At 41.8% G+C, this 13,684-nt stretch overlaps 1 protein-coding gene across 12 annotated transcripts in view; it reads left to right on the top strand.

The window, feature by feature from the left end:
• The window catches only part of ADAMTSL1 (ADAMTS like 1), a 708,340-nt gene that overhangs the window by 478,077 nt on the left and 216,579 nt on the right, over window positions 1-13,684 (top strand). For all 12 annotated transcript variants that reach the window (XR_012904618.2, XM_089779187.1, XM_075931513.2 and 9 more), the window contains one exon: window positions 772-1,008. Coding sequence is in view for 11 of the 12 variants with exons in the window: in XM_089779187.1 (XP_089635313.1) it covers window positions 772-1,008 (237 nt within the window). In the remaining variant the exon portion in view is untranslated. The remainder of the gene's footprint in view (window positions 1-771; window positions 1,009-13,684) is intronic.

Genomic DNA, 13,684 nt, shown 5'->3' with positions numbered 1-13,684 from the left:
CGATGGAAAGCATTCAGCTCTCATCTCTGAAACAGTTCAAATAAGATCTGTATTCACCAGTAAGTGAAATCTTTACCGGGTGGTCTGACTATTCAGCAGCTAGCAGTCCTTATCACATAATTTATTGCAAATTAGGGCATTTATGTCTGCACCCAAAATGTTTCAGAAACCTTCCCAGAGAGCTTAACAAAGGATTTTGTTTTAACATTTGTATAGCAAAACCTAAAAAAAAATTGCTGATTCTGTGGATTGTAAAATCTGTGCCTGTATTAGTCAGGTTGAAGTAATACAAATATACGTAGCATTTTTCTGGCTCTTGTTGCTTCACTGACTGATTTAGGTCACTGTGAGGGGAAAAAGCTAGTGAGGAATGCTTATACAAACAAACATTTGAACTGAGTCATTTTTGTGGGTTTTTTTCCAAAGGGAAAAAAAAAAGTTAACTAAAGGTTCATGTGTGTGTGTAGTTTTAAAGTTAATAAGAATGTTTCATGACTGATATGTTTCGGCATATGTTCTAACCGTAAAACTTATTTCCCAATGGCTTTGGTATTTTTCAGTATTGCTGCATAATCTCTGAATGCGTAGTGGTCTGTTGAAGTATCTGCAGATAAAATGCCATGGGATATTTTGACTAGTGTGTTTGCCTAAATGAAAAAATCTTACATCTCAATGTATTACTTGTCATACAGTGCTGCCAGCTGTGCAGATTTATGACAAATATGTAATTATCCCGGTTGAGCTGACCTCTCTCCCTTTTCTCTTCTTCAGGACTGCCCTCCAGAAGCAGGTGATTTTCGGACCCAGCAGTGTTCGGCTCATAATGATGTCAAGTACCAGGGACAGTTTTATGAATGGCTTCCTGTCTCTAATGACCCTGACAACCCATGTTCACTGAAGTGTCAAGCTAAAGGGACAACCCTTGTTGTCGAACTGGCTCCGAAAGTTCTTGATGGCACACGATGCTACACTGAGTCATTGGATATGTGCATTAGTGGCTTGTGCCAAGTAAGCAGTGTTCTTCTTCTAGCATATATTGTAATAATTCTTTTCCTGAATATCTTTCTGTCACTCTCTACTTTTTTCTCTCCTCCTCCATCCCCCAAACCATGTAGGGTTTTCTTTTTATGTATTTCTATTTTCACAATCTTTGTAATTGTACTTCTGTAAAGTTCTATAGGAAGAGCTGGGCAGATTCATGAAGCAAAGGGATTCTCTCTCTCTCTCTCTCTCTCTCTCTCTCTCTCTTTCTCAGGGGTGAGGAGAGTTGATTTTCCCTTCTTTTCACCTGGGAAAAATGTGATTGATGGTTCCTGAATTTTATACATTTAGCTTATAGTTTGTAACTGATCCTCCTGGAAATAATACGCTGAAAAGGAACATTTTAATACTAAAATATATTTTGGGACTTTCCAAGATGGAAGAAATTACTCTGACCTTGAATATTACTATTCAAATTATTCTCTCTACAAGTCACAAGTGGTATAGTGATTCTATGGATGGAGCACTAAACTGGTGAACTCATACAGTGATATGTTCAGTAATTCTGAGCAAGTAACTTAGTTTTTCTAGGATTCAGTCTCTCTATCTGTAAAATAGGGAAAATATTGTTAACCCGACTCTGCAATGTGTTTTCTGATCTACAGGTAAAAAAGGGTGTTCAAATTTATATATTAACTTTTATTTTTCAGCTTTCATTATTGATTCTTTAATTATTTTATTGACTTTCTAATTGATCTCATTTCTTCCACTGCACTGGCTTAGTATTGCCATTTACGTTTTGAGATTGTACTTAAAATGTCACAAATGGGGCTTGTCAGGGCTGTTCTCCACTCTGGTACTCGGAGTACAGAAGGTTTGGGGCCTGCAAAAGACCTTAAATATCTTGCCTCTATAGGCCCTGCTTCCTCCCCTCCCCCTCAAAAAAGCCCCAGAGTCACACATGCATTGGCTCTGGAAAATAGGCTGCCACCATCAAGTGATTTTAAGGAACCCTGAAAAACCAGGAAGGAACACTTGAATTCCTCCCCCGTGGGTACCCCAAGCTCTCATGCCACAAGAGATGCGTCTGGGCTGTCCGCTGCCCGCGTGTTCTGCCGCTTTGCTCCCCGTCCCCCTGGTCTGCAGTCCAGGGAGACGGGGAGCAAAGCAGAGGAAAGCCGCGGGGCCCGAGGGTAGCAGATCAGCCACGGCGCGTCTGGGCTGTCCCGCTGCCCCCGTGCTCCGTGGCTTTGCTCCGGACGCCTGTGGTACAGCAGCTGGGGCGCTGCCGGTTGGTCCCGTAGCGCCGTTCTGGGTGCTACTGGACCAACCCGGCAGCACCCCAGCTGCTCTGTCCCAGGCGTCCTGATTCAGCCACTGCTGGTCAGTTTCAGCAGCGGCTGAATCAAGACGCCTGGGGCAGAGCAGCTGGGGTGCTGCTGGGTTGGTCCAGTAGCGCCGAGGAGCGGCCGCGCTACTGAACCAACCCAGCAGCACCCCAGCTGCTCTGCCCCAGGCGTCCCCAAGTCAGCCGCTGCTGAAACTGACCAGTGGCTGACTACAGGAAGCCCCTGCCCCGGGCTTCCTGGAATCAGCCGCTGATCAGTTTCAGCAGCGGCTGACTTGGGGATGCCTGGGGTTCTTAAGTTGAATCTGTATGTAAGTCAGAACTGGTGTCCAGATTCAACTGCTGTTGAAACTGATCAGTTTCAGCAGTGGCTGAATCTGGATGCCATTTCCGACTTACATACAGATTCAACTTAAGAACAAACCTACAGTCCCTATCTTGTACGTAACCCGGGGACTGCCTGTACTGTATATTGTTCCCTCCAGCCCTTAACTTAGAACTACCACAAAGAGAAAGGGCAGCATGATTTAAATTTCAGCACTGTATCCCATTGGTTCATCTGGCCCCCTGCCAGCACCCTTAGCTACCTGAGTTTAACCATTTAGTCACCGAGTGCTGGCCAGCACTCCTCCTGTCCATTACATGGCTATCTAGAGACTGGATGGATTTAAACTTTAAACTTTGGGAAGATTCAGCAGTCAGTTGCTTGGGCCATTTCTCTGTCATGTGACAAATAATAACTTTCCATCCAAATATTCATGAACTTTGGAAGACTCTAGATCCTGATCTAAACTTCCAGGCTCAGTGCCGTCTCTAATCCTACATATTTTAATATTTTATTAGCTTTGTGGATTGATTTTCTGCTGTATTCTGAGTTTTGATTTTCCCCCCTTTTTCTATTTGTTCTACTCTGACCCAGAAATGGTCTTTATTGTTAGTGGGGAATTGAAACTAAATGGCATAGGGTTTATAGCACAAATCTCACTTATTTTATCTCATTTGCAATCTGAAACAGGGCTCTGTCTCTTGGCTTCAGCTGAGGACATAAATGTTTCTTAAAGAGAGGTTTGTGTCATCTGGAAATCCCACTGCTTTGCAGTTTATCCAAGAAGGACCTGTGAGTCTGTATAGAGGAATGATTTTGTTATTGTGTTTTAGCTAAAGCAATCTGGGAACTAGGAGCAGTATGTTTTCTGTGTCGGGACCCCAGCTTTATAACTCCTTGAATGAGCTGTCCTTATGATTTCTGGTGCCTTATAGAGCCCAAGCATCTGCACCCCCACCCCCATCCCTTGCCAGGAAGCGTGGCAGATATTCTGAGGCAGGGGACTGTTCTCACAGCTGTGGGATAGTAGCTGTAGGAGTCGGGAACTGGACAGGGAGGCTGGTGGGAGGAAGGGTGAGCAGTGCCTTCTGCCAGAGCTGCAGGCCAGGGGGCAGAGCAATGGAGTGGAGGATTGGGACACAGACACTGCAGGGTGGAGCAGGGGGCTAGAAGACTGGAGCCACCAGAACTGGGGGCAGTCAGGTCAGGGACAGAGGTCTGGGGGATTCAGCCAGTGGGGCTGGGAGGCAAAGCGGTAGGCTGAGGGATTTAGCTGCCTGGGCCAGGAGGCAGAGCGGAGGCTGGGTGGCTAAGGATTTGGGCCGCCAGTGCCAGGAGGCAGAGCAGGGTCCACTGGGCCGGGGGATTGGGCCTCTAGGGCCTGAACGTGGAGCAGAGCCAAAGGACCTGGGGACTGAGCCTCCAGGGCATGGAGGCAGAGCGGGAGCCATGGGTTGGGTCCCCTGAGCCAAGAGACAGAGCAGGGGGTGGAGTGCAGGGGATTGGAGCTGCTTGAACTGGCACTGTCCTTGGCCAGCACTAAGCATATGCAGCTATGCTGAAAAAAATAGTATCTCCCGAGAGCATAGTACAGGGCTAGAACAGTAGATGAACAAAGGGAAAAGGCCATTGTACGCTTGTTACAGTTTGTATTGGGGGAACATTTTGGTCTGGAGGTTCTATTTGGATAAACTCTCAAATGTTTATATTTTGGGCGCATAAAGATTTTTAAGGAGAGAGAAAATAATCCCTTCAAGTTTATATTTTACATGAAAATGGAACTAGTTATCCAGTTTGGTAACTCACTACTAAGGTTAAAGTTTATGGATCTAAGAACTCAAAGTAACCTTCTCTAGCTATATTTCTGTGATATTTCCACCTGAGGTGACACCACAATTGCATCATTGAAGGTATTAGTTACAAGCTCAAATGTCACAGCCAAAAATTTTCTGTGATGTCCCTGTACAAGCCACAGAGTGACAGTGTGTTTATAAACAGACTGGACACAAGTCCAAAGATGACTTTATCATAGGAGTACCTCTTCTGGATTATTCACACTGAAATTGTCACAAAACCCAAGAAAATCAATAAGTGTCCTGATGGCTTGTTTTGCAGGTTTCCACTGACCTAATTTCACTAATTCTGTAAGAAAGGGAACTCCATGGACTTTCATAGTGTCTTTTTCTGATTACATGACCTTAATTTTCTTATACGTTCTATCTAGTTCGCAGTAGAGCAGGAAATTAATGTTTTAAAGCTAGAAAAAAAGTGTGTGCTTTTAAAAGTGTTTAAACATTGCTACTAAGAATAATGAGTCTTAGTAACAATTCTTCATTGGTCTCAGTGACATTAACATAGGTAGGAACTTTTATAGAAACAGTACATTTTTTCCAGTGGATCCAACAATAAGCCAAATGTGTCAGATTTCCAGCCTAACTAGATGACTTTGCCTTCATGTACATGACTGGGGTCAGTCTGTGGTATATCACGTGTCTACAAGCTGTTCCCAAAGGTATTAATGTCAGGAATAAAGAGTTAACTTTCTTTCTGTGTGACTCACTACCATTCCTGGAATAGAAGGTGGTGTTCTCTGCCCCCTCATGCCTACAGGCAAGTGTACATTTGTTAATTCCATTCTCAAGATGCTCCATATAGAATTTAAGATATATTTTAACCTATTTTTATCCTATATTTTCATATTACTCAGAGGCCCCAGTAGCTGTGTGGTGTAGTAGTTAGAAGGATTTTTGTAATAACTATTATACGCAATCTGACATCTTTGCTTTACACCCACCAGTTTAGCAGAAAGCAAACACAGACTCCTTACTATATTCAGAATAAGCAAAGCTAGTGTCATGTGTATCATTTTGGAGTTAGAAAAAGCTGTATCAGGAATTCATTAGGAAAATGTTTAGATGTTGTTGAATAGATGCTTAAGTTATCTTTATTTACAAGGTGGTGTGTGTGTGTGTGTGTGTGTGTGTGTGTGAGTGTGAGAAATATATCATTGATTTGTTGTTGATGATTCCGTGCAAGCTTTCTTTTAAGTTTTGACTGTTCCTGCCTCTGGTAGCAATCAGAGAGAATGGCTCTGCTGTTTAGGAAGTCCTACAAGATACACAGAATCCTGTCTCTCCCTCCTCCCCCTCCACCCCCCGATCCCTTTTATTATAATATGCAATGATTTGCTAATACAGAAGGGCCATACCATGCCTCTGTTCTAGTGTACATTGACCATTGAGGTCAATGGGAGTTTCACATAAACCTCAGGGACACCATACCTTTTTAATTGTAGTAGAATTTTAAGATCCCTACCTTGCCAATTCTCCATAATGCTATTTGTTAACTATTGCTCTAGTGTACTTCATGCAACATGTCCATCAATAGGAATGGCAAATCCTAGTGGAAGGATAGAAATAATGTAGATAATGTTGTAAGAGATTTTCCTTAATATTTAGAATACATTTAGGGTGGGTTTTTCTAAAGCACTCTACATTGACTTGATGCTGTTGGGAATTTTGCTATTGACCTCCACTGGAGCAATGTTTGACCAACACTGATCATTTTTGAAAATCCCACCCTTCCTGTTTGTTGGTGGTGGTGTTTCTAACCATTTTAAATATCCCATTTTCTTGGTTTCCTAGATTATTTAAACCCCTTCTCTCTCCTCCCATCTTCTAAAAGCTTAGCTTGCCTTGTAGCAGCTGTTTCTGGTCCCTATTTTCAAATCACTTTTCTGTCATAAAATCCAGATCTGGAATGCTGAGCAGTTCTTAGCTTAGACCCCAGTTCTGCAAAAGTGTGTCTTTCAACCCACATAAGAGCTTGAACTAAAGTCAATGGAACTGAAGTCAACCCACATGAGTAAAGTTACATTACCAGGACCAGTATAGAGTTTTTATAACAGAAAGTGTCTGAACAGCTACAGACTTGCTGAAAGGGGATCCTTGGGATACTGGAATTTGGGAGCAACTTAAAACTGTTCCTTTTCTTTTTTAATCTCAGCTCTTCCTATTTCTAGTGTATGTATCTCAGTTTTGGGAGGGTGAAAATGATTTCCCTCAAAAGGCTTTTGAAAACTCTCCCTTCAGTATCTTGAGTTACTAATGGGTTCATCTTGATTTCCTGGTCTCGTAGGTCACATTCTGATCTCTGTTCCACCAGTGATTCTTAATTACAATGTATCTAACATCAGAAACCAAGCCATTGACTCTACTGTGTGCAGATACCATTGGTGCCTTCCCATCTCTGATTCAGTAGTCACTATGGGTATGTCTACACTACCCTGTTAGTTCGAACTAGCGGGGGTAATGTAGTCATCCGCAATTGCAAATGAAGCCCGGGATTTGAATTTCCTGGGCTTCATTTGCATGAAGCCGGCTGGCGCCATTTTTAAATGCCAGCTAGTTCGAACCCCGTGCCGCGCGGCTACACGCGGCACGGAGTAGCTAGTTCGGATTAGGCTTCCTAATCCGAACTAGCTGTACTCCATGAGGAGTACAGCTGTTCCACGAGGAGTACAGCTAGTTCGGATTAGGAAGCCTAATCCGAACTAGCTACTCCGTGCCGCGTGTAGCTGCGTGGCACGGGGTTCGAACTAGCCGGCATTTAAAAATGGCGCCGGCCGGCTTCATGCAAATGAAGCCCGGGAAATTCAAATCCCGGGCTTCATTTGCAACTGCGGATGACTACATTACCCCTGCTAGTTCGAACTAGCGGGGTAGTGTAGACATACCCTAAGACACTTGGCCTGTGGACTGATGGAGAAATGAAGTTGCTAATTGCTTTCAGAAAAAATAACTTTAGCTAGTGTAGCTGATAGATTTCAAATTTCAGTCTATGTAAAAGGATCGAAATCTCCTGGCAACAGAAATGCATGAGCTATGACAAAGTAAACTGATATGAAAGCAGTTTAGCTATTTTTAAAAAGAAAATATTCTGCATGACAAAATATGGGAATTTGAATATAAATGGAAAATTCTACTTTGCCTGCTGAATGGTTAAGATATATCATTGGGCTCTTTGTTCTTTCATTCTGCAGTTCTTATATCATATTACCCTTATTTGAAATCAAGTTTGTCATTTTTCATCATACTTCAATCATCATCAGCACCAGCAGCAAAAAAGAGGGGGAGCCAACTACCCAGACCATTTGTTAAAACACTTATATTGTCACTCTCTTTTATGCAACTCACACCTAATATGAAAGCAGACTTAAAGATACATACCCTGAGTTCACAATCAGCGTGGTTATTTTTTTCAAATGAGTTTAAAGTAGTTTCAGGTTTCAAATTCCTTACACCTGCCCACGAGTCCTCCCTGACCAATCTTTCTGGTTTTGCATACACATTTTCCTTCATTTTAAGAATGTTTTTCTCTTCTTTGTTGCTATATGAAAGATCCACACAAAGAAAGAAGTGTGAGTATTCCTTGGAAATCTCACAGGGATAGCCATGAGAGTCTGTAACTTTAAAAACAACGAGTCATGGAAGAAAAGAATAAAAAATGCTATCGTATGCTTAAAGAACCCAAACTGAAAATGCAGTGGAATTTTTTTTTCCTGTAACCTCTTTCAGTTCCTGTAAGCTGTAGTAAATCTTTTTGCAAGCAGTAATAGGTGAAAATTTAGCAGGCAGAAGTGTGATTTTTAAATTGATAGTAAAACCCTTTTAATGAGTATTCAGCTTCTTCAGTTTCTTTTCCCCCACCAATCCCCAGTGCTGAATGTGTGTAGCACAGAAGCAGAAAGGAACACAGCCTCTCTGATTGGTGTGTACAACAATATTCCATGGAAGTTAGTAAGACTTTTAAAAATAAAACAAAAATTTCTAGCATTTCCGTTTTCTCTCACTCCAAAAGCCTTGGAATTCGTTCTCTTGTTTCTGAGGAGTGGGGAAAAAATTCTTATTCGTTGCTGGCCTTTTCTATTTTCACAGTTCTCTCTTTGTCCCTCCTGTTTTCATAACCTTCAGTTGTCATTCTCCCTTTGCAAAGTCCATAAATACAATTTGAACCTCTAAAATCTGGGACACTCTGCTCTGGCAACATCCGTGGTCTTGCAAGATTATGGATATTGCTGGACTAGAGAGCCCCAGCAGGCCAGGTTCAGGAGGTACAGCAAGGCCTGCACATTGGGGAGCACAGTGCGGTGGCTGGGAGTGCAGCCTCAGCAGGGGATGGAAACCACAGAGCCAGGAATGCACCCCTGGATGAGGCCAGAGGTAGCGGGGCTGGCATGGTGGGGAGTACAGCCCTAGCAATGCTCGAGGCTGCAGGGTTGGTGGCAGGGAGCAGAGTCAGTGGTGAGGGCTGACAGCTAGGAGGGGAATCCTGACCTCCCCTGGTCTGTCAAACTTCGTGGTTTTGGACCTCTCAAGTCCCGAGGGTGCCGGACCAGAGAGAACCCATCTGTAGTTGTCTTAGTAGCACAGCCAAGACTACATCAGTGCATTAGTGTTACACTCAGTTTATCTGCAAGGCTCCAGATTGTGGGGAGGTTTGTTTATCTCCATTTATGATGATAGTCTTAAAACTAAATTAATCCTGAAACGTCCAACTTTTTCAGGCTAAAGGATCAGTCTTTGAAAATATGTATAGGCAAATAGCTACCTGTTGGGTGAATAGCCAAAGACATGCAAGCATGTAAGATAGTGCATCAAAAGTCTGTTAGCTATAAACTGGGGCATCTTAAACAGATTCTAAACTCACTTGCAAAAAATCAGCCAGATAAAGAATTGCAACATGTTGGTTCTCTGCCTCTTTTTGGAAGGTCACTAAGATACATGCAAACATTCAAATCTGGAAGAAACATGCATATGAAAAAGACAGAAAACCAAGGAAGCAACATGAGGCCAAGTTCTGCCTTCAGTTATATGGCTATGAGTTTGTAACAATTCCCCCCAATGTATGTTTTTGTGTCCATTGACAAACAATCCTCATTTACCCTGTTGTAACTGTGAGCAGTTTTTAACTCATAGTGTAGGCGTAAGTGCAGAATTACACACAATATTCAAAGAGCTGTCCAGTTCCAACCAGAGACCTGAGGGAAATATGGATTCATTTTTTCCCGTATTAATAGCTGCCTCCTTTCTTGCTGTCAGGGTAAGAGTGCTACTCTCCTACAGACTCCTTATCAATGAATCTACCATCATCACATTCTGTTTTGTCTGAAATACATGGTCAGAGTCAATGACCCAGAGTCATTTGGGGAACACTGACCATGCATTGCTCATCATTCAGGTCTTCAGCTTCTCCCTATGGGATGCCCATTGCGAGAGAGAGGGAGAAGAACTGATTAGAGGAATAGAACATAACGACCTCTCCATATACAGGGATGGAGATAGGTTGGGAAGTAGAGTTGCTGGGCAAGCAGGAAATTAGAAGAAGGGCAATGAGAAATTAGTCAGGGCTGGCATGTAAGGCACCAAGTGTCAAATGTAAGATGCTCTAGCTTCATGCAAAAGTCTGGACAGGTCTGTGTTTGTGAGCATGGACTTTGCAACATTCCCATCAAATTCTGCCAATGAATATCAGTCCTGACTTGCAACCCCATTGGTTGCTCCAGTCTTGGACCTGTTAGCTGCTAATCTGTCATGCTATATTCGGTTATGCTATGTGATATGTTTTGTACTAGGCACAAACCAAGCACAGCTTGTGTTCATAAAATTGTGACCTAAGTTAGATTGCTTTCAATTATGTACAGTATCCCTGTTGCTTATTCCTACTGGCAATTTTTTCTGTTTTTTGGGGAGAGGAGGTAGATGACTTTGGCATTCTCAGACCTAGTTAATCCACTTTCAGTGTAAAACATTCTTCAGGAGCAGGAAACTGGTCTTAATGGAACAACTGATAAACATCTAAAATAAGGTAAGATTGAGAGCAGTTATCCTCTAAAATGATTTTCTGAAGCAAATAGAGGAATGTTTTACTAGCAGTGTTCAAAAAAGCACTCAAAATTCAGTCAGTCTGTAAAATATGGCTAATCTAGTGCAAAATAAGACATCAGATGCCTTGGGCTTTAAATATATTGTTGGGGGTATCAAGGAGACAATCCTATCCTGTGGATTTGATCACAGATACTGCCACTTCATATCAAGTATTGCAATGGAATATTCTTGTATTATTTCATTGCAATCAAGAACTTTCCAGAGTTGAAGAAGCATATAATACTACCAGTGTTGAGTTTAGAAAAGTTATTGTATTGCTACTCAGATAATGGATCCATAAATAGTACAAAATTAGTTTCAGTACATGGAGTTCACCCTTCTGGGGTGGGGCGAGGCTGGGTATCTGGGGTCCCCTTGCCAGGCACTGGAACCCCTTACCAGGCTTCTGTTCAAATGATATATTGATTGAATGATAATGTGGTAAGGTTTGGGGCAATATAGAAAGATTTAAAAAACAGAACACATGAAAAATAAATGCAGTTGTCTGTAATAGTAAAAGAGTAGTGACAGTTCCATATTTCTTTTTTTACTTCCCCCTCCCTTGATTCTTTCTCTTTTTTTATGGTACCTTTCATTTCCAGGGTAGAGGCTGGAGTGAAACAGTTATCACTGGACCTTTGATGGTCAACTGGAAATAAACACACTCTGGTTAATTATTTACCAATAAGCAGCATTCGGGTGGCTGTAAATGTCTATTCATTTTTAGGGACTTCATTTTCCCATGTTAGCTATTACTGCTGATACTTTTTCTTTCTTTTCTCAAGGCAATGGCAGAAGTAGTGCATAAGCCAGACTAAAATGAAAGAAAGCATTGAAAACAAAGCATAGTTAGTTAAATGTTGCATAGATTTCAGTCTCCTGTAATTCAGCTGCCTTGGCTCCTTTTGGGGTAATTGAATTTTCACTCTTAAATGGAAACTTTGACATATTACTGTAGTTCCTAGGTACCAGAGTAGCTACCTTCCCAACAATTTTGAAGGCAGTAGTGATTAGATCAGTCCTTAATCAGTTTTATCTTGCCTAATATCCTTCTGTGTCTCATGACACTTGACATACATATTATGCTCTCAGACTGGAACCTTCAAAAAGTTGCAAATGAATTTTGGATGCCTTAATGTTTGGTTGCCAACTTGAGACATCTGAATGGGTCCTTGTTTTCCACAGCTAAAGATCTTTGGTATATGATTTTGAATTTTTTGTTTAAAATCATCAGACTGTCACGGAGAGAGAGCTTTTTCTCAGTGCAATGCAGTTTCAGCACAGTTCCTAAAGCAATGAGGCAGAGGGCACCACAGGTGTTCAAGTGAGCCAGGATATAGATAGATAGATAGATAGTGAGATAGATAGATAGATATATAGATAGATAGATAGATAGATAGATAGATAGATAGATAGATAGATAGATAGATAGATAGATAGATAGATAGATAGATAGATAGATAGATAGATAGATAGATAGATATAGCATAAATGTTGCATGAGCTGGCAGGAGGGTAGGCACTTTAGAATGTGGAAAGCTGTGCTTGCCCTTCCATGTGAATACATTTGAATTTGAGTCATTTGCTTGGTCCTTACTCTCCAGGCTCTGAGCTTAAATCTCCCGTTCTGAGCCAGAAGAGACAGGCAGCATAGCAGCAGCAATGTGTTCATGTAACTCATTAGAATGGGTACTTTGTATTGCCCAGAAGTGAGAGTGCTTTGTCTGTCTTTCAAGGAACAGCACTGGTGACTCTTCAGTGGACAGAGACAGAGACAGAGACAGAGAGACACGTCAAACTTTCCTTTTCTGGAGGGAAAGATGTCGCACTATTGGGTGTTATAAGGACTCCTGGGGAACTTTCTCTTCAGAAGAAAGTACTGGGAGATGCTTAAAAAGGGTTGATTTCAGGTGAAACTTGTTCTCTCAGGGTAATGATACAGTCAGGAATGTTTCTGTCATTCTGGGTATGTCTAGACTACATCCCTCTGTCGGCAGAGGGATGTAAATTAGACATACAAAAATTACTAATGAAGCAGGAATTTAAATATCCCGTGCTTCATTAGAATAAAAATGGCCACCGCTTTTTGTCGCCGCGTCACTTTGTCGGCAAAAAGCGGCAGTCTAGATGGAGATCGGTCGACAAGAAAATGCACAAGGCATAAGGGATCGGTCGGAAAAGGCTTTCCTTGTCGACCAATCCCCATGTAGACTGCAGCTTTTTGCCGGCAAACTGCCACGGTGGCAAAAAGCGGCGGCCATTTTTATTCTAATGAAGCGTGGGATATTTAAATCCCTGCTTCATTAGCAATTTCAGTATGTCTAATTTACATCTCTCTGGAGACAGAGGGATGTAGTCTAGACATACCCTCTCTGCTGAGCTGGAAGAAGGTGCTCAGATTATTTCCCTCCTAAGGTATATTTTCTTAATTAATCTAGTCATATACTGTCATAGTCTGTGGTGACCTGCACTCAGATGTCTGTGAAGAGAAGCAGTTTTAAGAACCCCCAAAGAAAGGGGCATGAGGCTGATTGTACTCTCATTAAAATCAATAGCAAAATTCCCAGGATTAAGCCATAATCCTCCAAAAGAGTTGAAAACAACAAGTAGATCTGTGGCACCTTAGAGCCTAACAAAATATATAAATATATAGTAACATGAGCTTTCTCCAGCTCATATGAAGAAGTGGGTTTTGCCCACGAAAGCTCATGATACTATACATATTTTTTTAGTCTCTATGGTGTCACAGGACTATTCTTTGTTAATAAAGTTACAGATTAACATGGTTACCACTCTGAAATAGTTGAGTATCTTACTCCTTTTTTACACACTTTTTCTGCTACAGCATGGAAGTGAGGCTGAGAAACCATATTATTTAATGATTAGCACAGGGACTTTTATTAATGGATCTAAATATGTGAACTGTGGATGCAATTTGTTCCTTAAGAGAAGAGTTTGCTTGTCAGACTGCAACATCAAGAAGGCTTGCATTGACATTGTTTTTGTCAATAATGATGCACTTCAGCAGGATCCACATTTCCATCAGGACAGAAGACTGGCTCCTATCAACAAAAGAGCCTAGTGTTTATACAGAAAGCATATATGC

The sequence above is a fragment of the Pelodiscus sinensis genome, chromosome 6, assembly GCF_052426305.1.
Source record: "Pelodiscus sinensis isolate ZL-2025 chromosome 6, ASM5242630v1, whole genome shotgun sequence".
In the NCBI taxonomy this organism is placed as follows: Eukaryota; Metazoa; Chordata; order Testudines; family Trionychidae; genus Pelodiscus; species Pelodiscus sinensis.
The sequence above is the reverse complement of the archived record's forward strand: the minus strand, read 5'-3'. Positions and strand labels throughout refer to the sequence as shown.